At 37.7% G+C, this 26,073-nt stretch overlaps 1 protein-coding gene across 1 annotated transcript in view; it reads left to right on the forward strand.

Annotated features, from left to right (window-relative positions):
• The window catches only part of CDC40 (cell division cycle 40), a 37,692-nt gene extending 13,643 nt beyond the window's left edge, over positions 1-24,049 (forward strand). Inside the window, exons 4-15 of the mRNA XM_056487486.1 lie at positions 6,058-6,141; positions 8,097-8,236; positions 8,813-8,909; positions 10,585-10,724; positions 12,363-12,437; positions 13,088-13,133; positions 14,489-14,590; positions 15,839-15,954; positions 16,036-16,169; positions 20,686-20,762; positions 22,202-22,346; positions 23,053-24,049. Of these exons, the coding sequence (XP_056343461.1) occupies positions 6,058-6,141; positions 8,097-8,236; positions 8,813-8,909; positions 10,585-10,724; positions 12,363-12,437; positions 13,088-13,133; positions 14,489-14,590; positions 15,839-15,954; positions 16,036-16,169; positions 20,686-20,762; positions 22,202-22,346; positions 23,053-23,230 (1,334 nt within the window). The 3' untranslated portion in view covers positions 23,231-24,049. The remainder of the gene's footprint in view (positions 1-6,057; positions 6,142-8,096; positions 8,237-8,812; positions 8,910-10,584; positions 10,725-12,362; positions 12,438-13,087; positions 13,134-14,488; positions 14,591-15,838; positions 15,955-16,035; positions 16,170-20,685; positions 20,763-22,201; positions 22,347-23,052) is intronic.
• The last annotated feature ends 2,024 nt before the right edge of the window (positions 24,050-26,073 follow it).

A 26,073-nucleotide genomic window follows, 5' to 3' on the forward strand; every position in this document is an offset into this window, starting at 1 on the left:
AGCTCTGCAGCTTAGCAGCTCCTTGTGTGAGGAAGCATCTCTGTTTTGAACTTGGGGAACTTAACAGCTTTCTAGTTTGGCTTCATATCCCCTAGTCTCTTATGCAAGAAAACGAAATGATTATTTCTTATTCATCATTTCTGTGTGATTTTTTATTTTATAGATCTTGGCCATAGCTTCTTTTCAGCCTCCTTTTTTTTTTTTTTCCACCTGGATAGATCTGATCAATCTTCTTGTTCCTCAGTTGCAGCCTTTTCATGCCTGTGGCTGTCCCTGTCTCTCTTCTGTATCTCTTTTAGTTCCACTGTATTGCTCCTAAGATGGAAAGTAAAACTTTCCATGTAGCAGTGGCTACATGTTAATCTCACTGTGAATTTGTTCTGTGAGCAACTTGCTCAAAGCTACTTGCTCCATTTTTCCAGATCATTTATCAATATGTTGAATGTCATGGGCCTGAGCTTAAATCCACCAGCAACTTTCCTGTGCTGTGCAAACCAACCATTTATTCTTGACAGTGTTTTAATAACTTTTCTTCAGTTGGCCATGTAAGGACCTGTAGGTTTTTTAAAGTGTCTTTGAGGCACCCTGTAATCAGTCTAACTTGGTTTTGTAAAGGCATCCAAGATCAACTGAGCTTTGTTCAATCGCAGGATTGTCACCTCAGAAATATTCTGGAGGTTTTGTCATTGTAATTTACCTGTAGAGGAAACTGTAGTGTCTGCTCTCCTGCAATATATAATGCTCATCCAAGTGCATACCCATTTTCTTTATTGTGGTTTCTACTCCTTGAATCTTCTAACTGTACAAATGTCTGGCAGATTGATCTTCGTATCGCCTGAAACGTCTTTTGAAATACAGCATTGTATTTGATACATTCCTTTTCTGTCATATTGAGGTGATATTAGGTGAGAGTATCTGCACTGTGATTTGACTTTAGATCTCTTGGGTGACTGCCTCTGATCCTGGTGTTTTGTTACCACTTATTTGACTCTTTAGTTTCCTGGCATTTCACTTTGAGGTAGATACAGCATCATGTTGCCCATAAAGAAAATTCTGGCACAGGAGTCTACCCAAGCTCCACCATAATCAGCATGTGTTTAATACAACCTCACAGGTGCTCTTTTCAGTTCTTCATCATCTGTTGGCCTACACATTGTCGGGTACACTTTCTGTCCCTGCCAGTTTTGACAAAGGACAAGTGTTTTATATCTCATAAGATTTCCCTCGCCTTTGGGGGCAGGCTGCCTTAGTGTAGTATTTACTTAGTCTGCTGGAGTTTAGTCTTTGTGTTTTCCACATCTGGATGCAGCTTCAACTCTTTGAAGAATTATTTCTATTAGTTTCTCTTTACTTACTATTCAGCTGTGCTCACATCCTTCTGGTTGCTTTAAAGTAGTCTTTTATTAGCTGGCAGGCATTAGTTTTTTTTCTCCTATATGGAGTCTTTGAAGTGCCCCTGCATTTGAAAAAGGCTTTACCCTTTGGTGCTCACTTTCTGTCCTTTTAAAAATCTTTTCTTAATATAGCCCTCCTGTTTTGAGATTGAAATCATTGTCGTAAATGTTTTATATCTTCTTTTGCTTTGTCAACAATGTTAGTTTTATACCCCATTAGGGTCTTTGTTAAAATGTGTGTCCTTAGAAAGAATATCTTAAAATCAAGTTTCTTGCACTGCTAAACTGGCTTTTTATTTAATGTGAATCTCTAGCGTGACTGCTTAATGGTACAAGTACATTGTGTAAAAATCACCCCATCTTGGTGTGAGATTTGTGCAGTCTGCTACAAGGAGATGACTAAAATATGTCATTATTACTGTGCTTCTTTCCCTGGCACCATCTCTGTTATCATTTCATGGTTACTGCATTTTCTGTCTTAATGGTCACTCTGGGAGCTCTGGCAACTGTACTCACCACTACTTAGACCTGGAGTTTCAGTCCACAGGATCATTTAATGCTAATTAACACTATTAACTTGTTAATCTGATTTATTTTTAAGCTTTCTATGGCATAGAGTACATTTTTCCCCACTGGCGTGACTATCTTATTTCTGTATTCTTTCTACCTGGTAAAGCATCTATCCAATTACATCAGAACTGTTCTACCAATTATGTTAGTTTATTATTTTAAAACAAGAAATTTCAATGTTACTGTGTATTATTTTTAGCTTCTGTCATTTTGCATGTGTGCTTCGGTTTTCCATTTCCCTGCCTTCAGTTTAAATAGGATTCTGTGATTCTTACTGTCCCTGTTACCTGAGATTTCAGATTTCTGTGCTACCTTTTCCTTGAGGATATGGGTTTCTAAAGATTGTGTCATTGCAAATAGCTTACTTTTTAAAGTACTTTTAAGTATTGTGTTCCTTTATGTATTCTTTAAGTGTCCCAGCTATTTTATAAAAAAGTACTCTTTCAAGCTTCTCAGTGCCACCTACCCATCTCAATAAGGTTCCCTTTATTCCAGAAGTTTGGAGAAGTGAAGTTGTCACAGGCACTGGAGATGTTTTCCACATTTGGGTTAAAATCTGCAGCAGCTGAGAGAGGTGTTTAGCTTGGAAAAAAAGGAGTCCTAGGGGGGAGACCTTATTGCCCTCAGAGCTACCTGAAAGGAGTATGCTGATAGTATAATCCATAAATAACATTGAATAAAATAGTCTAAGTAGGCATTTTATGATCTTGTGAAAGGTCCTCTCCCAGTTTAATGGAAAGCCATTAATAATTGTTCTGTGGGAGTTTTTTAATTGGTAACCAGTTTTGCATCTGCAGTCATAGGTAATCTTCCCTAGTTTGTTTCCATTGACATAAGGCAGTCTTCTTATTTTAATTTCAACTATCAAATGAAGGCTGTCTCTCTAGAAAATAAAATTCCCCTTCACATTATGATTTAAACTGCTTAACTAGCATTATTTTTTCAATGTTGTATTCCTTGGAGCACGTCAAAAAAGACCAGGAAGTTCTAACATACAGCACACTTTTGTTCTTCTGTATCTATGCTCTTAGCTGAAGGAGTCTCTTTTCTTGAAAAACCCTTTTTGAGTATTGATTAAAAAGTCAATATATGAGCACATATACATTTTCAGAAGCAGAATTCCAGATTATATTTTACAGGCTGCACACAAACTGTTCATGAATATTTTAGTCATTTCATAGCTATTTGAGCATCAATGCTCATCCTAAAAGTGGACTGCTTCATTCATGCAACATTTGGTATTTTTAAATCTCTTCTTCACAAGATATTAATGTCTTATTTAATAAGAAATAGTCTTCTCTCCATGAATCTCAAAGCTCTTTATGAGTACTCAGTAACTTGGTTATAGCAGGATTATGTCATCACTAACACTGATACTTTAAGAACCTAAAATAACTGACTTGGAAATAACACTTGTGGGGTTTTTTTTAATCTACTCATGTTACATGCAACACCTACAGTCACTATTACCTGTTAACAATGGTAGGCACTTTATTCTCTGATTACTTTGATTCTGCAGAGATGCCAGTGCAGAGTGGGTTAGTACAGCTGTATTTTTCTTCATACCTGAGCTGCCTTGGGTCTCTATGTGCTGCTTTGCACAGTGCAGTGTAAACAGGCTTTAATAAGCTGTCTTTTTGGAATGCACATCAAAGTCTAATTATTTAACCAACCATTTTCAGGTGCACTGAAATTATGGATGTAGGTGGAATTGTATCTTTCATTGCTAAAATGTTGCTGGAAATACCTGCCTCCTAACTAAAACTGAAGGAGACACAGAAGTCAGGGCACATTATGTGGGATACCAGCTGAGTAGGATAAAAGCAAGCTGTCTTTTGCAGCTGCGTTTAGGAGTCCTAGCCAGAAAAAAAAATATTCCCTTTCACATATCCACTAGAAAGTAGAAATTGTTCAGAGCTTTTCTCTGAGAATGGTGCTGGACCAAATTCAACTCAACTATAAGAAGCCTCCACTTCCACGGGAAGCTGTGCTTGGCCCAGGGGCCCTATTCATGGGAATACTGTCCCTCTTTTACAAGTACCAAGCAAATAGAGTCCCGGAGATGGTGTCAATACAGTTGGAGGACAAGTAGACCACTGTATTGATTTTGACAGAAATCCAAAGTAATATCTCTCTACTGTTAATAGAAACCTTACAGCTTGGAAGAGAACTCATTGAAATAGTGGCTTAGTAAAAGCAGGCAGCTAAATTAGGGGAATTGCAGTGATTGCAGTGTTGGCTCAGTTTAGTTGTCCATAGAAGTAAATCCTACTAGGAGTCTAGAATAAATTATTGTTTAACCTAGATATAGTGAGGAGGTATATTTTGTAAGATGACACTGGCAGATATTTCTCTCTGTATGTATTATATTCATGGATCATCTGGACATACATTGTTCCACAGCTAGATCTTACCATGCTGAAACTACAGGGCTGGTCAGCAGGTTAATTGCTCTATTTGGATGGGAATACATACTATGTTCTTGGAATGGCTCTTCTACAAATTACAATGGTATTTTTTTTTTCCCAGCATCTAAAAAGAAATTAACTGGACCATGTTCAAGGAGAGCAGTCTTTCTGAAAAATGTTTGGGGAGATGATCTCCTTTGGCTGTGGGAATGATGTTGATAGCTTCTTAACTTGTATGCATTTGTATATGTCTTTATGAGCCATTGGTCTCCAGAATGGACTGTTTAATCTCCCCCTGCTCACAATTGTCTCTCTGAATCAACAAAAATACAGGAATTGGATTGTATGCTGTAGGATTTAATTCGTCATGTGTGTGTGATTACTCTTACTTGTAGTTTAATATCTTTCTTTCTCTTTTTTTCCCCTTCCTTAATACAGAGAAATTCTTATTGAGTCCTCAAGAGACATTTTGTCACTTTAATATTTAATAAAAATTGGTATTATGTCCACCAGGGTGCAGTCTTCCCCCAAAAAAAAAAAAAAAAACCATGGTGGTCAGTATGTGTTCAGTGCACCACCTGTTCCTTGGAAACCAAATTAATTTATTTGTCTATCTTATAAGATCATGCTATCCACTTAAGGAGAAATGGAGAAAAAGAGTTGGATATATGTATTAAATTTGTAAATATTCTGAATAGCTGTGAAATGTTGGTTCATTTTCTAAATTATTTATGTGAGTAAGTGCACAGATTTTGTGGTTGGGGTTGTTTTGTTTTTATTGAGGCTCAATAGCTGTTGTCAGGAAATGAAGATGTGAATACTTAATTAATTTAAAAATTATAGGCCATGGCTGCATCTACATTAGTTAAAGCAACTCCTTTCAAGTTGAAGCTTTCCCAGTTCTGGCAGGAGGAGGATTGAGTAATTTTTGCTATGGGAGGCAGAATACACAAAGCCCTAGAAAATGTAATTTGATTTGTATTTTCACCCACCTCTGTCCTCTGCCTTCCATCTGCTGCCACCCCAGGACTGCCAAAGATGAGTAGCACTGTCTTTGACCCAGCAGAAGTAGTGAGTAGAGCAGAAGGCTGCTCCTGAAGCCAGAGGGCAGCCACTGGCTGGTTTCCACGTGACTTACTGGCTTTGCAAATCAAGGAGCAGTGCCCTGCACTAAAGCAGCATCCATTTAACATCCTGTGTCTCTGACATAAGATTTTGAGCTAGTCTTTTCCTTATGCCATGTTCCTACAAGAAGAGGTTGCTATGGCATTTCAAAATCAAATGTTTCCATTGCAGCAAACTGGCCTGAATTCAGCATTGACCTCACATGCAGCAGGGGCATCCTGGGGTCCTTTCCCACCAGATTTGGTGACTGATTGCTTGTGATTACCCACCCTTTGTTCCTGATGTTGTTAACTGTTGCCTATTACATTTATTTGTTTCTCTGTGTTGTGCAAATCTAAACATTCTGATAGCAATATGTACTCAAGGGTCTCATGGTACTACTTCATAGTAATCTTTATATTCAGACCAAGTGAAAAGTTAATGGGATTCCAAAGTTTAAATCCTCCATCATCCCCAGAGTTCAGAGTCAACAGGAAAGAATTTGCAGAGGGACAGAGTAGTAAAAGCTGTACAAAACTGAAAAGCTTGAAATAACAATATTTTTTTTCCTCTTGTTCCAGGTTATGCATTAGATCCCTCTGTAGATAACCCTGAAGCTGCTACCAAATATATTGGTTCTGTAGAAGAAGCTGAAAAAAATCAAGGTAATTAATTCAGAATCTTCTATAAATTACTTGCATCTCTTAACTGTTTCCATTTCTTCTTTACTAAGAAATGGAATAGGTATTAGCAAAGGAAGATATTATGGGAGACTTATGTATGTCAAAAAACACAATAAAGAAGAGATGTGTTGCAATTTTAATGTAGGGGTGGAAGAGAGATATTGGAGTATTTTATTTTCTTGAAAGTATCAAATGTTTCAAGTTGTCATGACAAATTTCAGAATAGGATTTGCAGTGTGCTATTGCATGAATACAATTTATCTGTACAATTTGAAGCAGATTTTTGGTCCTCCTAAATTCTGTCTTAGCTAACATTGTCGTGCGTCTGTATTAGGATACCTGTATGTTGAGCTAATCACTCATAATCACCCATAACTGCTCCTCAGGAGCAAACTGTGCTACTTCTGGCACTCCTGTTGGGAGCTGCATGTTATCTCTGCTTAGCAAAGTTAAGCTCTTTGGGCTATTTGGAAAAGAAAAACCACTGGAAGGTTGCCAAAAAATGGTAGCAGTGTGGCGTGCCACTGGGAGGATTGACTACCAGAGGCATGGGGTTTGTAATTAATACTTTGATACGAGATATTTGACACTCACAGGGATTGTTCACATTGGAAAATTGTACCTGTGGAAATGTTATGGTTATGCTTTCCCTTGCATGTCTTTTTCAAATATCCTATTCACATGGGTATACAAAGGATCTTTATTTCTGTGTCCTCTTCCTCAGAATATATCCAAGCTTATTTCACTCTTTCCTTCCGAAGAAGGAAATTACTAAGATTAGGCCATTTAAAAGAATTTTTGAAAACCCTTTTCATAATGGAGTTTTGTACTTCATTTTAAGACAACCCTTGATTAATGTGCGATTCCTTCTGATCACTACTTAACTTTTTACATTGCCTATTTTCCCTTGTTTGTCTAAAGATTCTTTTGTCTCTTTTGCACTAGATGAGTATTTCTGCTGCTGCAGAAAAACATTGTTTGAAAATTGAACATAATCGTATATACAAGTATGAAAAATTTAAGATATGTTAAAATAATTACCTACAGGGGTTTTTCTCCTCCCATATCTTTATTGTGTAGTGGCTTTGTTACATGAAGTTCTGAGGGTGCAATATTTATGAAAGGCTAGTATTTCTGTGAAAGAACAAGATAGTGGTTGGAGGGAGATGACTCTGTCAATAGTGACAGACTCTTTTTAAGAGGGCCTGTAGCAATAGGACACGGGTAATGATTTTAAGCTAAAAGAGGATAGATTCAAACTAAGTTATAAGGAAGAAATTTTTTATGATGTGGTTGGTGAAATACTAAAACAAGTTGCCCAGACAGGTAGTGGGTGCCCCATCCCTGGAAACGTTACAATTCAGGTTAGAGAGGACTCTGAGCAGCCTGATATAGTTGAAGATGTTACTGCTCATTCCAAGGTGGTTGGAGTAGGTGACCTTTAAAGGTCACTTTTAACCCAAAGCATTCTGTAATTCTATGATTTTTTTCTAAATTAAAATATACAGTTGTGGCTGGGGTTTTGGGACACTTCTCTTATTTTCATTTTAGGGCTGTTTTTTTCAAACCAAGAGGGCTCTGAGGGATCAGAAGCAAAGAAGACTTTACTTTCAAAAGCTACACTAAAGCATTAAAATTGTTGTATTCATACAGTCTGCTGACTTACTGTTAAAAATTTATGGTACATGCATGGTTAAATATTCTAACAAGCAAGGAAACACAGTTGAAGTGGTTACTCTGTTACTGTGCATAGTTAGCAGTGTTCATAGTTGGAAAAAAGACAAATGCTTTGGCAAATTTTACTCAAATACTTTTTCTATATTGTCCTTTATACTGAAAGGAGCGGTGGTGGTGGCTTTTTCTTTTAATATGATTATTGTGCAACCTCTGATGTATTCTGTGTTAGCAGTTATTCAGTGTATTGCTTCCTTCTTCAGGTTTAACAGTGTTTGAAACAGGACAAAGGAAAATTGAAAAAAGGAAGAAATTCAAGGAGAATGATGCATCTAATATTGATGGTTTTCTGGGACCATGGGCAAAGTATGTTGATGAAAAAGAAGTAGCCAAACCATCAGAAGTAAGTACTGCTTTAACAAAATGGAGACAAATTGTCAGTACGTGGCAGTGGTTTCAACAGAGATTCAGTTGCACTAGTGCTTGTCCAAACAGGAGATCCGTGCTATGCTTTGGGGTAATAGAAGCATTTTGAGATATTCCAGATATTCTGCTTTCAATTATATGGAACACTTTTTGGAAATAAAATTCAATCTGTGTGTAGAGTCTGATTAAAAGAAACAGCTTGGGAAGAAAATTGAAAGTAAAAATTTTTGAAAAAAACTGGCAAATGAAAGCCCCCAATATCACATACACAAATACACACACTCTGGACCATCCAACCAACAGATATCCTTCTTGTCCAGTCAGTGCTTAGCTTTAATCTGTGAATCAAAAGATAATTGTTTGTTTCAGTGTACATAGCTTTCCAAGCCTTTACGGTTTTGATAGGGGTATTCTCTTTATTTATGCTTAGAAATATTTCTAATCTCATTTAGCAAATAAATATGTTCTTAATAATGAGTAAACAGTAGTACAGGTCTGCATATGTGATTCTGAATGCTGATTTTTTAAGAGATCATGTTTTATTTTTTTCCAGGAAGAGCAGAAGGAGTTGGATGAAATAACAGCTAAGAGGCAGAAGAGAGGAAAACTGGAAGATGATAAACCTGGAGAGGAGAAGACTATATTACATGGTAATGGCACCTTCCTGGCTGTTCTCATTTTCTAGCTCACTGTGTTTTCTTGCCTGCTGTGTTAATTAGTAAGGATGGCAGACAGCCTCAGCACCTTGAAGTTTCTGTGTTGGAGATAACAGCACTCACAGGCAAAAGCATAAAGGACAGGGGGAAAGAGATAAACTTGGACTAATTCTGCTTTACACTGTGAAGTGCAGTGTGGAATTGTCGTTTTTCAGGGTACTGGTTTGATTTATTTATTTTTTATGTTACTAGAGGCACGTATCTCTTTCCTGTTACACAGAGCAAACGTATCAAAATTATGAGTTTGGCTTAGTTTCAGCTTCAGAATTACTGTAGTTTTATGTGTCAGTATTTTCATCAGCAGGTAGTGCTCTGAATTATGGCTTATGAACAATTTAGAAAATCACTTGAACTTTTACACTTCCTCAATTTTTTATGTAAATGTTCTTACTGTCATACTATGAATAATTGTGTATCAATTAATTACCCACATAAGCCTGTAGTATGTGGTACCTTCAAAGAAAATGGTTTGGTAATTAAGTAAAATTCAGTAATTTTTTAAAACTGTTCCTTCAGCTGTCTGCATACAGAACAGCCTTGTGTTGCACTGCTTGGTGGAGATAGTTTGGTAGACAGGGTCTCTCTTTGTGTACCAGTTTCTATAGCCAGGCTCACACACACGAGCTGTGAGCATCCTTTCTAATGTGTGTTAAGGAAGAAGAGATAAGTGTTGCTGACATGAGAACATTGTTCTGTTTATGTTATTTATTTTATTTATGTTTATTTTATGGTATTTATTGAACAGCAGTAAGCATAACAAATGTGAAATTTTAGCCACTGAGCCTCCTACTGACTAATGACTTTGTATCCAAATTTTCGTGCTCTCTACCTGAAATTTCACAGTGAAGGACCTTGCCATATAAACTATGATCTTCTCTCATGCTAACGTTCCAGAAATACTCCATTTTGAAGATGTGTGTAAGCATGGATACTTACAAGAATACAACCAAAACTGCCATAACAACATTCTAGAAACTGAGAAATTAATTTAGTCAGTGCACAGTTTATTGTCATGGCTACCCAAGATACGGCTACTCTGAAATAATCCATTTTCATGCACAATGCACCTCTGTGTTTCTGACTGTCCAATCACTTCTTAAATCTAGTTAAAAAGCAGCTGTTGGCTGCTGCTGACCAATATTGGCTCATGCTGGCCAAATGAAGCTTTTTTTCCTTGATTTGTAATTCTGTTGATGTGACTGACACAGCACAGAGCTGGCCAGAATGTGAGTTGCAAGCAAATGTCAGGGTTAGAGTTACACTGTTTAATCTATGTGGTGTTAGTGTAAGCAAAGTCTTTTTGGTCAGGGGAACTCTCTTGCTGTTTGATGATGAGTAAAATGGATAGGAAAAAGATTATGTTGACGTTTGGATTGTAAGATTCCAAGCAGACTTTGCTGAAATGACTTAATTTGAATTTAATTGGTGTGAATTAAGATTCCGCATCTGTATGAAGAAGCTGTTTTTTCTTATACCCCCTCTCTCACCTCTCCCTCTACAGCAGAGCAGCTATGTTGAGAAAACTGTAATTGTGTGAGTTGTTAAGCCTTTCAAAGATCATAACCTCTTAAAAATATGGATTCTTAGAATTCTGTGTTTACCTTTTCAGTTAAAGAAATGTATGACTACCAGGGGAGATCTTATCTTCATGTCCCTCAAGATGTTGGAGTTAATCTGCGTTCTACAGTACCACCTGAGAAGTGCTATCTTCCAAAGAAACAAATCCATGTGTGGTCTGGGCATACAAAGGTAGGAATGTTTGTGAGCATAAACATACAGCATAACAACCCATTTAATTTTCTGTCTGAGGCTAGTAATCTCTATGAAACTGAAGAATCAGTAGAAGGGTGTAGAAGGATTACATACTCTGCATGTAATTAGTTGAATTACATGCTCACACAAGGCGTTTGCCTGCTCAGTTGGAGTTGTCTAGCTCATATACTTTTGTGTTGACATAGTGACTTCCTGACCTATCTTAAAGGGAAAAGTATTATTCAGTGACTTCTGGGAGATTTGATTTCCTAAACTACAATGTGCATAACAATAAGGCTAATTCTAGAGATTCCTGAGAATATTTGGAGTTTGAGGGTTTTTTTGTAGTAAGAGTACTTAAAGACTATTTAGTATCAAACTTAGATAAAGTTACATAGGTTTTGTGATTATAGTACATCAGTATTACAGGTTTCCCAAATATAGCTAATACCTTTGAGAGGTGTGTCTTGGTAAGAGTTTTCTTTGATGCTGCTTAACACCCACATTTCCTTCTTGTGTCAGATACCAAAACAATATACACACTTCTGGTATTAGAAAAGTGTTTCACTGCTCAGGGTTGTAAAGCATATACTCAATTTGCTGTTTCTTTTGCCACTCAAGTATTGCTTGAGGGGGTATATGCTGCACTGCAATGGATATCACCTTAATTTGGAGGATATAAGAAAGGAGAATGCAGGGAATGTTTTTAGCTTTTACCCGTTTTTTTGTTTTTGTTTTTGTGTTTTTGTTTTTTTTTTTGTTTTTTTTTTAGTTGAGTCACTTCTCTGAGCTCTTCTTAAATGGTTGCTGCATCAACAAACTTAGAGCTGCAGCTATCAGGGCTTTCCAGAATGACATCTCCTCCCCAAAGCTCTAGTCCCTCCTATGCCTATTGTCCTGTTACAACAGACTGATGTGTAAAATGGCTTTTTCCTTCAAACAAGATGAATAATGATATCGATGAGAGAGGTGAAAGAAAAATGGGCTGACAAATTTAGAAAAACTGGGGGATATAAGTAGACAATAATAGGGAGGATAAAGTACCCAGCTCCAACCAGAGGTGGGAGGGTGGAACTGGATGGCATATGAATACAGCAGTCAACATGAAATGGAAAGGAGGGACATTAAAATCATGAGTACTTGGGGGTTCTTTGGACTTCCCAGAAAGGAGTACCTGGAATACAGACAGTTGTGAAGATGCTGTGCCCAGGAAATCTGAGCTCAGTGGGTAGAAGACACTGGTTGGTAGTATGTGTAAGAAATTGAAGAAGTTGATCTGGCCAAAACTTTTTTTTTAAATTCTGTACTTGCCCTTATCTGAAAAGGCTGGTTATGCAGAGACAGTGTCCCGGCTCTGTTTGTATTTATTTGCTGTGTTTGCCACAGTAATGATGTGGATGTTGAAGTAGGTTATATATACAGCCATTAAAGTGAATCAAGTTTTTTCCAATAACATTTGTTCAAAATACATCACTGTTTCTAAAATGGAATGTGGGCAGGTTATTTCTTTACAAGATACAATATCTTTATATTTTATTAAGATAAGCTTTAGCTTTTTGCTTGGAAAAGAGGGTAAACAAACTGTGGAAACATCTAGATGATCCACTTACTGTTAACTTATGTTCTTATTTACAGGGTGTCAGTGCAGTCAGATTGTTTCCTCTGTCTGGGCATATACTGTTGTCTTGCTCTATGGATTGCAAAATTAAGGTGAGTTATTTTTCTGTTTTTATGTATACATTTTATACCGTCCTAGAATACAGGCAGTGCATTTTAGGATGCATAAACATTTGATACTTCTACCAAGTACTTTTTGTCTGTGTTGCTTTTATTTTTCTCACTTAATTTTTTAAATTACAAATTCATTGGAACAAAGAAATAGTACAGAAGACTGAGGCTGTTAGAACAGTGTTAGTTGTTTTTTAATAGCATTTAGAAGGTCACAAATTTCTCACGTTGTTGCCTTTGTTGTTATATTAATATCTTCTCTGTGAAGCCTACTTTTACAACTAACAGTAGGTCTCTGCTGAAGTCTTTTACTGAAGCAGTTGTGGTGTGAGCTAATCTCACTTTGGCATATATCAACAGAAAGCTGATGTTTTGGGGGTTTTTTTAGTGGCAAAACTTCAAGTCGTTAAAGTTGGTATATGAGATGGGAGTTTTAGATATTCTAAGGGGATTTTGCTAACAGGAAGGTGACAGCATTCTAGTGAATTTCTGGATAGATTGTGATTCATCAGTACATGGTATATGTTTGTAATTAATTTCTTAAAAGATGTTGCCATATATGTTTGCACTTAATTTCAGCATCATTATCATTTAACCACTAACATATTTCCCCCCCATCCTTTCTTTCCTAGCTATGGGAGGTATATGGTGATCGAAGATGTCTACGAACATTTATTGGTAATAGTCTTTTTTGAAGCTCATTTATGTCTAGAACAATTTCCTTGAAGAATATGGTTTAGGTTAGCTTATTTGTCACTGAAAGGGCTTGTGTGCATTCAAGGCAATGTTTGCAATGATCTTGGCAGTTAGAACTGAAAAAGATGCATTTTTCGTTAAGAACTTTGTCATTATTCTAAGCAATTTAATGTTGATATGTAACACCTTACAACCCTTAAAACAAAACATTAGTGTACTACAATCATCAATACTTTATGCAAGACTCCTTTTCAAAGGCAAAATTTTGACATGAAATTGCCCCATCTTCATGATGAAAACAGCAACCCTCTGTATTTAACCAGTGAGTGTGTCTCATGGTCTGATTCCTCCTTAACTAGGTCGTTCCATCTGTGCTGAGTTTTTAGTGCAAAAGCATGGGAAATCTTTTTTAGGTTCAGGTGCAGTCTTTGTTCATGTAACAGGAGATAGCTGAGATAGAGAGAAATTCAAACTTCTTAGCAGCCTAAAGTAGCAGAACAAAAGTAGCTGATTCTCCTATTGAAATAATTGAAATAGGAACATTTCTAGAACACTGAGTGAATATATGTTGAGTAACAAGAGAGAAGTCTTTTTTCACTTTTTATTTCTGATGACAGCAGTGTGGCAAAGATGACAGCTCAAAAAAGGTTCTCTCTCAATAGGCTGCTCTCTCTGAACAGTGTGACTGTTTTTCTCAAAAGGTTCTTATTATCAACCAGATTTGGCTGCCATTTTGCTATATTTCAATTACTGTATCAATATTTAATCTAAAAAGAACTGCAAGTTTGATGTGGTGGTCAGATAAACATATTGAGGCTGAGGGGTAGCAAGATTAACATCACATGAAAGCGTTCTTAGATTTCTCATCCAGTATTTCCCATATTTTATACCTGCTTTCTAATTTTAAACTCTTCTCCATTAAATGAGTCTCATGTAGTGTTTGTCTCTCCTCTTTGTCATTAGATGTTGCCATTTATTAGAGTGGTTTAAATTTCCTCTGAAGTTCTGCTTGTGTATCAATTTATATAAGTTTGTACTTGTTTATCAAGTGGGTTTGTGCAATGCTTTGTTTCTCTCTCCAGTGTCTTAGAGGTGTGAGGGTGTTACGGGGTTTTATTCTCATCACTCTTTAGGAGCTACTTTTTCTTTCTCACTTAAATTATTCTTTACGAGTTCTCATTAAGAACTTCAATAAGTGATTTTCTTTTTCTCTTTGCATTGTTAGAGCATTTAACTTGAGTAATATGGCTTGGGTGGGTTTTTTTTTTAAAGCCTAACACACTAGTTCTAAGTATGAGTGGATGAAAGTTTACCATTGCATTTTTTCTATTTTGTAGGACACAGTAAAGCTGTTCGAGACATCTGTTTTAACAATGCAGGCACTCAGTTCCTTAGTGCTGCATATGACCGCTATCTAAAACTCTGGGACACTGAAACAGGTAGGCTTGTATTTGTAGATGCTGTTATTTGACACTGTTTTTAGTTAATAGTGACTATAAAGATGTCTTAGCATTAATGTTGTTTCCAGTTGTCCTTCATTATTGTCTTGTAGTTCACTGTTTAGGCTTTCATTGCAGGATGATTAGTCTTTTTTCACATATGTTTTGTTGTTAATCTGTAATGGTGCAATTGACACTACCTGTATTTTCATATACCATTTTGTTTGAGAAGTTTCATAGTTATTTGTAATGCTAGAAAAATTTTCAGCAAAAAGACATCTTGCTGAATCATTTAATTGCATGTTTACATTTACAGGCATAAAATTACTCTTTATACCTAGATATGCTTAATTTAGAAAAATTATCTCACTTAGTCTTTTGCTTAACCTGAACTTGAAGAGCTTCCAAATTAGAAAAGGTGGTGATAACTGAGCTGCTGGTATAGAGAGTTGAAGGGAAGGTCTGTTGCTCTTGTGCCTGGGAGATGCTTTGTAATATTCTGCTACAAGTAGTTTGTTAAAAGTTAAAAAAAGTACAGGATAGATTTTGTCAGTATTCTTTTAAACCTGGATCTCTTCCTAAGACAGGAAGTTCCCATGTTTGAAAAAGTCATTAGCTTTCCGGGTTAGCAGTGACACTAATCTTACACAGGTGAAAGCCAGAAAGGTGTAAGTCTGATTCTCCAGTGTTGAGTCTTAACTTGAGTCTGAACTTAGTTATTTAGACAGAGCTTTTGGAATAAAATGGCTCCTGTAAATTCCAGATAACCTGTAATCGGGGTATTTGTAGCTGAAGCTAAGAGGGGAGGTCAGGGCTTGATTTTGCAGTTGGATTACTGTTATCCTTTTCTAAGGTTAGTCTTGAGTTCTTGCCCAAGTTTGTATCTCTTGTTGAGAAGACCTCTGATCCTAAGGAGGTGATGTTCTGCAAAGATATCCTGATGTCCTGAACCTATCCTTATGTTCTTGTTATGTCCTGGTGGCATACAGGGTATGTGTACAGTTATATTGCTTGGGAAGCTATAGCAAACTTTCAGAACAGTTTGTGTTGTGTGCAGGTTTATGAAGGTGCATGCACCTAAGAAGGTCTAATCAAAGAACAGGGCAAATTCTGCCCCCTAATTCTCTCAAGGACTTTAAAAGAAGTGTTGTTTGCTCTTAGTAAAATGCTTTTTTCAGTATCTGCGAACAACCAATCAGCCCATAGTACTTCCAACCTGATACACTATAAATGGGTTTTCTGTTGCAGGGCAATGTATTTCAAGATTCACCAACAGGAAGGTTCCTTATTGTGTCAAATTCAACCCTGATGAAGATAAACAAAATCTCTTTGTTGCAGGGATGTCAGATAAGAAAATTGTGCAGGTATGTCTACATAATATTTATTTCTGTGAAAGTACTGGTATTTAGTAAAACAGATTCTTATTCTGGCTCTTTTAATTGTAGTGGGATATTCGAAGTGGTGAGATTGTGCAGGAATATGATAGGCATTTGGGAGCTGTCAACACCATTGTGTTTGTGGATGAAAATAGAAGGTTTGTGAGTACATCTGATGACAAGAGTTTAAGAGTCTGGGAATGGTAAGTTTAAAATTTTAAATTTTACCTCAAAGTATATTGTGACCAAACTGAAAAGAGTTCATTTTTAAAAGTGCACATAGCATACAGGCCACTGGAGTGTACTGAGTTCTAGCTAGCTCAGGAAAAGCTTTAAAACCTTGTTCTGTCTGAATGCCTGAGACACTTCATTGATTTCCTCTTCCCTAAAGAAAATAGATAAGACAGCCCTTTCAGTTTGCACTCTTAGAGGTCTCTCCTCTTTCCCCTTTCCCTAAGGATGTATTAGTCCTTAAATTAACTCTTAAAGCAATGTCTTCTGTATTACAGTTGGTGTGTGTCGGTTTTGAGTGTTTTGAACTTGGATGTCCGTAGTATTATATGATACTTGGCCCATGTTTGAAATAACTAGTAGCTTTACTCTGGTTTTGGCAATAATTGATACACACAGTATGGATACATTAGATGACAGAAAAGGGAAAGTCTGTCCAAGAAAAAGTAACATAAAATATTTGAAATTACTTCCAGTTTTTAACATTTAACCTGCGGAGAAAACAGATCACTCCTATCTTAAATCTTTTTTGCAAAATTCTAGGCACTAAGATCTTGAACTTAATACTTTCAAGATTTCTCTAGGATTAGAGAATTTCTTTTTGAAATTATCAGTCCCATATCTCGAGGTATTCATTTCCTTTTGCTGTTCACACATGCAAAGCTGTGTTGCATAATAAAGACACTGGTTCGACAGTTCTGTGACTAATCAGTTCCTTCCTAGCTGCTTTTTTTTTTTTTTTTTCTGTAACCTAGACAAGAGACTCCAGTCTGTGGTATTGGAATGTTACCCAGCAGGCAGCTAAATCCTCAGCTTGTCTGTGATCGGCTGCTGTCATTGCCAGTAGCAGTGGGAATGACCAAAGTCTGGGAACTGAGGCTTAGGCTAGACATAAAATGCTGTCACCATATGCCACTCCAAGAAAGCCTCTGTTTAGTACTTCTTAAGTAGACCCATGCAGTTACTGAGCTCCTTAAAGAAAAATCTTTACAATACCATGTCTGCTAAGGAATGTCTCCTCTTTGCTGAGTGGGAGGATGATCTTGCTCACACAAAGCTGTTATTTCCTTGAGATTGGATTGCCCATGTTTTATGAGCTTTGTGTGATGGCTGAAATAAATAGTGAAGTGGGTGGATTTAGTCAGTCTGTGGAGAAAAGCAGGAAAGGCAAAAAGGTTCTGGCATGGGAACATCGCAATCTGATTGTTCCAGTAGCAGAAGTTTTTTCATTCTGAAGAAAAAAAGGTGTAATAGCTTGTAGTATGCTGAAGAAAGAGTTCCCTTGTTGAAATGATAGGAAACTCGACTTTAAGCAATATTCTGTAATGCAGTTGTTGGAAAATTCTTTGGTTTTACAAAGAGCAAATGTAATGCCATCTTCTGGGGCATGACTTGAAAATCTTTCTCCATAACCTGCCATCATATATATTAACTGGTCTGTAAGCAAATTTCTGTAATTTCAAGATCCAGATTTTAAAAATGCCTTAAAACTAAGTTAATACATTGGTTATGGAAGATTTTGGAGCTCAGAAACTTCTATGACAAATTATTTCTCAAATCCGTTTTTCCTAAATTGATAAGAAAAATTATTTGCTACTTAGCAGTGATTTGGTTACTGCACCTTTTGGCACTTTTCTTCATATGTTCTTCAGCACAATGTTTCTTCAGTATCCTACAGAAAAAAAGTGGAAGTAATTATGACCTGAGTATGACCTTAAAAGCTAGTAATTAGAAGTTAGTCTAATTGCTTAGTTTCAATTGTCTAGAGGAATTCTGTAGTCTGTTTTGTAAACACTTTGACTTGGCCAGGGCTGGTAATGGGATGGCACATCTGACTTCATCACAGTGAGAAACTCCTGATAACTTAAATCTCCTTTCTCCAAGAATTTATCCCATGCACAAATTTCACTGGGCTGTACATAGAATTGCAGTTGGTTGGTTGCTGAAAGTTCAGACTTCAAGTATAGTACAGACTCTTGTAGATTATATAGTTTATTTAGGAATATTAATGGGAGCACTTGAAAATTTGCCTGCTTTTGCATTTCATGTGATTGAGATATTAAAGTTGGCATGGGTATCATATACTGTATTCTCTCTTCTAGAAATGCAAAACGTTATTTTGTCTTTGCTTTGTGTGCATCTCATCCTGCTTGGATAAGCAGTGAAATTATTTGGGCATTTAATTTTGGAGCCCCTTATTTCTGTTTTTACCTCCAAGTCAGCCAGCAAAGGAAGAACTGTGCAGTGATAATTTAGTTGTTATATTGACAGGCTTGGAGGCTTGTCATCTCTGTAAAGCTGTGCCCTTCAGTGGGCCTTTTTGCCCATGGCTCCTGGTAGAGATAGTGTAGTCTCCTGAGAGACATCTTCATGATGTGTAGGTCCCAAAAGTGGTTTGGGTTGGACTGGTTTTGGGAGTTTGGGTTGGATTGGTTTTTCTCCTTCTTTCATTAAAAAATTTTTTCTACTTCTTGCCTGGGGAAGGAATTGTATCAGAACCCCAGAGTATAACACTTCTAAATCTTGGCTAGCAGATATAACTTCCGGTATTTAAAACTGTGTGGCCTTTGAAATGCTATGAAGTGGGGAAAGGACTTTAAAATATTTAGATTTTAAATATTTGTCACAAGAGCCAAATACATTATATGAGTTTTGAGGTTAGGCAACCATGATAGTATCTGTGTTGGTAATTTTTTTTAAGAGAGCAGGCTGACATTATTTAGCAATTTGACTGGAAGCAAATGTGGAACACAAAATGTATCTCTTCATTCTCCTTAATAGTTTAATGCAGCATATCCTGCTGCTGTCCTAAGTGTGCCTGGTAGGTATCAACATAAAGCAGAGCTGTTGTGAATAAATTCTTACAGGTGAGCCTGCCTTCATTTGTAAAAGGAAAAGAAGGCAAAACAACTGGTGCTGCATTTAAATTTCTGACTGCGGTACAATTCAGTACTGGAGATGCATCTTCTGTGATGAGACTTCAGTGGGGCTTCTAGTGGGATTGGTTTTACAGGGCATTGAGAAAGTTGCTGGTCTGCAGGAGTGTTGGGTGGTGGGAACAGATCAGGGCCTGGCCTTGCTGCAGCAATAACCTTGTGTCCTGTTGCAAATGGAACTTTTTGGGTAGGATGTGGCACAGGAGCTGCACTACCTGTGCTGTTGTGTTGATCAGCCTCAGAGATTATATAGATTTTTAGTTACTTCTTCACAGATTTGCTGCCCAACAGCAGTCTTAGGTCTGCCTGTTTGGAAGCTGGTTATCCCTGGCCTAAAGTGCATGCTTTTATCCATGGAGTATATTAAGTGGGTTGCCCTTCTTATTCTGAGGAATAAATGATTTTAACTAACAGGAGCATTTGTGTTGCTTCCTGACAACAGAGCAGCTTCTCACCCTGCTTGCCCTGTGTATGTTGCTTAACTGAAGGTGATGGGAAATAACTTCCTCCACAATAAAGCAGGATGGTAATTACCTTGCTAATGCCGAATCTATTGCTATCCAACAAGGCTCAGGCAGCTGGGACAAGGCAGCCACCCACACTCTCCGCTCCGAGAGCATCCCAGCAGCCCTTCTGCTCTGTGAATTAGACAATGGAGTCATAAACATCCCCTTTGTATTAATTAATGTTGCTACAGAGCATTTTGCATGTGTTTTCTGCAGAATACATTAATCAAATCTATTTTCTGCTGGAGTTTTCTTTTGCTTAATGAGAAAGCCATGTACATGCCTTCCCTTTTTTCCAGTGCAGGGTATGAGGAATACTATGAATATGCACACACCGTTAGTAATTCAATTTATATAGTCGAAACCAAATGACAGTTCTGCAGAGTAAGGATTAGACTGTCCTTGTTTTTACCCTAGGCCTTTGTACAGGACAGTGTATGTTAAGAACATGCACTGGCACAGTCTTTATGCAATTGAGCTGGGTAGTTCAGCGTTCAGTTCAGAATATTTGGAATTGGTTGGCATCCCAGTTGGGGAGATCAGAGGAAAAGAGTATGTCAAAAGAGAGAGAGAAAATTTTATTTTCCTTTAAAAAAAAAAGTCTAAAAAAGAATAATTTTTAAAAAAAGGCAGAAATATTTGAGTTAAAACAAACTCGAGTCAATAAGATGCTCCAGTAAGATCCATGCATATTGTCAGTATGATCTTGCTATCTAAATAGGAACTTCGTAAGAGCTGCAGTTATATTGAAGGCAATAAAAGAACTTTGTGTTACAGTTTTGCTCTTAACAATTAGAATTATGACTCTAATTTAGACTCTAGCTCATTTGAAGTAAATTCACACTCTCAGACATTATGATGTTGGTGGCTCCACATCTGGAGTTCTTGGGTGGACATTCATAATATTTTTGAGTTTTTGCATATTCTTCCTTTGGATGCCACCATGCATTTTCCATGGTTCAGTTGCCACATAAATCAGCTGACTTGAAGCAGCTCTTTGGAACATCTCCATGTCTTCATAAAACACATACTTCTTCCTTTTGCAGGGACATTCCTGTAGACTTCAAGTACATAGCTGAGCCAAGTATGCATTCCATGCCAGCCGTGACTTTGTCTCCAAATGGTAGGTTAACACTTTACTGCCTTCTTAGACCTAATTTACATAGGCACCTCTTACTGATTATATCTCTGTGATGTTGCTGTGTTGCATCCTCGTTTCACCCCAGACTAACCCCTTCCCCAGTCACTCTGTACACTTATTCCAAGATTGGACTGGATCTTGTTTTGATTTCAAATTCTGAAGAACAAGTATGTCAAAATGAGGGTTTATATCAGGGCAACTGTATCAGTTTGAAATTAGGCCTTCATCCAGACAAAGCAAAAGGACTCTCCATAGAGCTACCGTGTTCTCTTTGGTATATTTAAAATATTAAGAGTATCAAAGAAGGGAACTGACAATGGTGGCAAAGTGTTAAGCAAGTTCAGCAGTCGTTGTGGTGCCACTGTTAAAGCAGAAGCTCATGTCGTACATGATCCTGTTCCCTTCTCTTATGAATGTAATCCAAATATTTTTTGCATAAGAGAAATCCCAAATTATCTCAGTGTTCCTTTATGTTAATGTTTCACCGGTGTTTATGTTCTTCAATTAGAATCATGCTGAAGAAGGATAATTGTTTAGTGCCTCAAGTAATCAGAGAAAATCCTTCTAACAGGACAAAATTCCTGTTATCTGTTTTGGCCAAATTTAAATAGATTTAGTGTCAGCATTATTACAGTGTTGCCAGATATGCTGTTAACAGTCCCATTATGCTGAGTAGAGGCTGTTCAGCTTGTTCCATAGCCAATGTTATGTTGTCACTAAAACACTTTAAAGGCAGTGACAATAGGCAGAGTTCAGGACAGAAGTCTCTGTTCTGGGTGTTCTGTAGCACATCATCTTCACTGGATTCTCAGGCAGGGGTTAATGCACTGCCAAGATGCAAAACAAGATGAAGTTATGGTTTGATTTTTCTTTTTTTTTTCTTTTTTCTTTCACTAAAATGTCTTTATTAATTGCTTTCCTTCAAGGCAGAGAATACTATATAGTTGCAAACTCCTCAGTCTATTTTAGACCTATTTTCCCATAAAGAAAAGAGGGGATGACTGTCTTAGGGTACCCACAAAACAGGTGATCGAGTAGAGTGCAGCTAGATGGATTTTTTTTTTCCCCTCACTGAGTTATGTGATTATGTGCACCAGCAGGATTGCATGGTATCTAGAAAACTTAACAGGAAGTCAGTGGGGTTGATGCAGCACATAGCTGGAGCAGTCAGAGCTTTAGTAGAGTCCGGAGTGCATTTTGTAAGAGTAGGCATCCCAAATCCTGTCAAACATAAGGTTTCAACTCTTGGCAGTTGTACCAGGCAGAAGCAGTATCAACTGTTACTTAGAACCCTGCTACATAATGAAAGTCTGGATTAGGCTAGTGCAAGAAAAATTGTCAAAATCTCTAAAAACATCCCAGTTAGGTCTGTTTCTTCAGATGCAGCACCCTGACACCACCTTTGTTTATTGCATTTATAGGGAAATGGTTGGCTTGCCAGTCAATGGATAACCAAATCTTGATTTTTGGAGCTCAGAACAGATTCAGATTAAACAAAAAGAAAATTTTCAAAGGTCACATGGTAGCTGGCTACGCTTGTCAAGTGGATTTTTCACCTGATATGAGGTAAGTTTTTGTGGGAATAAACTTCATCTTAAAACTTGCAGGTACAGACACTAAATTTCCTCTTGAATCCCCTGCAACATTCATGAATGCATAGTCATCCTGTTAGCTCAGCCTTGGGCAGAGTTCTGTTGCCAAGCAGGAGAACAGAAAGTTTACTCTTAGCACCCAGTAGGACCAGGAGAGGCTTCCACATCTGTCTCCCACCTTTTTGCACGTGGTGTGCGGTGCAGGGTCTGTTCCTACACCATGCACCTTTAGTCTAGAGTATCTGGGATTTGAACTCACCTAGTTTCCCCAGTTCGAAGGTTTGGTTGGGTATCCTCATTCAGTGTTGAGAGAGCCATATCTTTCTTCCTGTTGGCTTAGTAATATGCCCATACATTTAGTACTGTATGTACATGAGAGACAAGTTACTATAATAACTGGGAAACTTGTGGCACTTTCTCTTGGGTTCCAGTACACAGTGAAGGGTATAATCACACTGCTTAGCACATTTACCTTGCAGTTGATGAATCACCTTCTGCAGGACCTGTGTGCTCTTGGAGCTCAGCATGAATGCTAATTCCTTGGTAGGTATGTTTGCAGGCTGTGTCAGATGGGAAGCTCCCTGGGGGAATCTCTTTTCTGTTGCTCATTTGCTACTTGTAATAGTGTACAAGCAGTCTGCACACATGATACAACTTTCATTTTATTTCTGTTAATACAGCTATGTGATATCTGGAGATGCAGATGGGAAACTAAACATCTGGGACTGGAAGACAACAAAACTCTACAGCAGGTTAAAAGCACATGACAAAGTCTGTATTGGTGCAGTGTGGCATCCACACGAAACATCCAAAGTCATCACGTGTGGTTGGGATGGTCTGATTAAACTGTGGGACTAAAGAGGATGCTACAGAGACCTGTAAAGGTGCAAGTCCTGCATACATCTGAGATTAGGGTGCATTCTGCTGTAAGGATGGCTAGACATTTGTAATACTGCAATTCTCAGCTCACTGTATGTATGCACTAAACACCAGGAAATTCAGAAGACTCAAGTGAAAGAACATAGTTCTAAATATGGCATCTGGGAATGAGAAGCTAAGCTGAGGTCATCTGAAGCATGCAGAATCATGTGCCAGTTTGTCTTGCCTCTGCTTGTGCAAAACAATCTTGTAAAATAAAATAATTTTAAGAAAAACTATTTTGTGGTTCTGGCTATCAGAGAGTTTAAAGAAAAAAACAACAGTTGTGTATCTTTCTTCCTGAGAAGAAATCTTTGGTACCTACTGCAATAAAGCTGGAAAAGATAAGCACAAATACACTTGCTGAGATTTGCTAATTCACAGTAGAAATGAAGAATTAATTGGAAGCTAGCAGTTTTCAGGTGAACTCTATCAACTGAAGATGCCATTCATAGTCTTACTTTCTGTTTGTAGAATCATGAGGATCACTCACTTTCACCTTTGCAAGTAGTCTTCATTTTCAGGATTTTCCTCATATTTTTTTGTGGGCTGTGTGTTGTTTTTTTGCCTTCCCATATGCTATTCTGTTTATAAGCATGACATATTAAAAAAAAGGTGAAAGTCTCTTGTTTTGTTTGGAATAGATTGTATTATAAGCCCCATGAAGGTTTTGACAATTTAATGTATATATGTCACACTTTTTCTCTTTAAGGAACTTATTTTTAATAAATCTTTTTGTAAAAACTCTGCTTAACTTTACTCAATTTTTGTCTTGCAGTGTCCATATAAAATAATTCCTTCCATTTGGTATTTTAATGTGCAGTTGTATTAGTGTTCAGATAAACTCATTCTCTTGCAGTGTTCATTTAAAATTAAGGCAAGTTAGTAGTAGGAGAAAAAAAAAACCTTTTTGACTCCCTGTCTGCTGTCTTTTTTGGGCACATAAAAATAAAAGCATGTAGCAGATTTTATCCCACTGATCAGTCTTTAATTACAGTTTTGAATTATACTATACTGTTTACTGTAAATCAAATCACTGCTTAACCATTACAAAGGATAGCAAAGGAATAATTGCCTTAATTGACAGCAGGTTAGAAGCTGAGACAAAGAATCCCAAATGGTCGAGATGGAGGGAAAGGGTTGGTTTTGTGGGTTTTGGGTTGTTTGGCTGCAAGAAATTCTGGTCTTTCAAGAAGTGAGTTACACAAGTTAGTCACTTGTGAGTGAACAGGAAGCTTAAGCATTTTTAGGCCAACTCTAATGCTGAGCTAGAGAATCATTCCACTGTCAGTCCATGCTGTTGTGTAACTGCACTGAATTTACACGTTCCTGGTTACTTTCCCATCCCAGCAGCCTTGTGTGCCTGAAAAGCTCCATGCACTATTTTCACAAGCACCATCCTGGTGTTGACCAGCCTTGTTCCCATGCAAGATATAAAAAAACTGTTGAGCTTGGAGAGAGAGGAAAGAGCTAGTCCAGCATGTCCTGAGGACTGATCCTCTGTAGGGAGAGAAGAGGCTGTTCCTGCTTCTCTGCTCTTCAGGGTGTGGGTGGGAAAGAGCTGCTGCAGTCTTGCAGAGGATGAATTTCTGATGTACTTTTCACAAGGAAGGTTTGACTCCTGAGCTGGGAGTTGAGCTCTGGTGTGTTGTGTGCCAGGTGCTGCTTCAAGAGAAAGTGGGCTGGAGTAATTTGGAATGGATTTTCTCCTTCAAATTTCCCAGTGGATATGTGGCAGTGTGCCCTGACTGTTAACAGTTTATACGTAGAGTGAAATAAGGAAGAGAAGAGGAATAGAGCAAACAGAAAATCTTCCCACAGGAGCACACACAGGCTTTCACATCAGAAATGCTTTTCCCAAATGGCTTAAAACCATTTAAATCACAATACATAAAATGCTTGCCTCTGTTGTTGGTACTGCGTTTTTCCATGTGTCACCTACCAGACTGAAGTTTAGAGATATAGTTGTAAAATAGTATATGCAAAATATAAAAACAAGTGTATAAACTCTTGTAGTCATATACTGGGTGTTGTCTTTGGAGGCAAAAAAATAAGAAATGCTTCAATCAATTCTGCTGGAGTTGATGAACAGGGATTAAACGTTTTCAGCAAGCCCAGAATCAAAATTGCCCTAGAAACTTTCAGATAAAATCCTTTGTGCCTCACAGTTGGTCATCGCATTAATCTTTTGTGGAATTTCTCACATCTGCATTGAAGCCTGCAGGGGGAATGTTCACGAGGATAATTCCCTCTTGTTGCAAACTGCAAAGCTCACGTTGTCAGCTAGTTTGCTGTGCACAAGGATAGATACGTGTGTGAGTGAGGTGCTAGTCCAGACTTGTTTTTCCAGCAGCCACCTGGGAGATTTCTTTCTGGGCTAATCAACTCAAATCACATCCTTCTCTTCCCAATTTCATGTTTGACCAGAAATTGGTCTATTACAGATGTCGGTCAGAGCAAGTCTAGGCTGAGACCTCTTCGCTGAACTTGACCTGTGAGCAGACAGATCCAGGGAAAAGGCAGCATGGGGAGAAAAGGGAAGAGTGCATTTCGAGATCCCTGGTTAATTTTCCTCGGACACTAGTGGAGAATGCAGCATAGTGATTTAAGCTGAAAGGACATCTCAGGGCAGTGGGGCTGAAGGTGAGTGTGTTGCACTGCCAAGAAGGAGCACAGGCAAGCTGGACTGCAGGGCTGCCCTCACAGCATCATTATTTTGTTCCCCTTGATCGTGCATCTGTAACTTTCAGAAACGACATGCCAGTGTATTGCTGCTTTTATTG

This window comes from Oenanthe melanoleuca, chromosome 3 (assembly GCF_029582105.1).
Source record: "Oenanthe melanoleuca isolate GR-GAL-2019-014 chromosome 3, OMel1.0, whole genome shotgun sequence".
Taxonomy (NCBI): Eukaryota; Metazoa; Chordata; class Aves; order Passeriformes; family Muscicapidae; genus Oenanthe; species Oenanthe melanoleuca.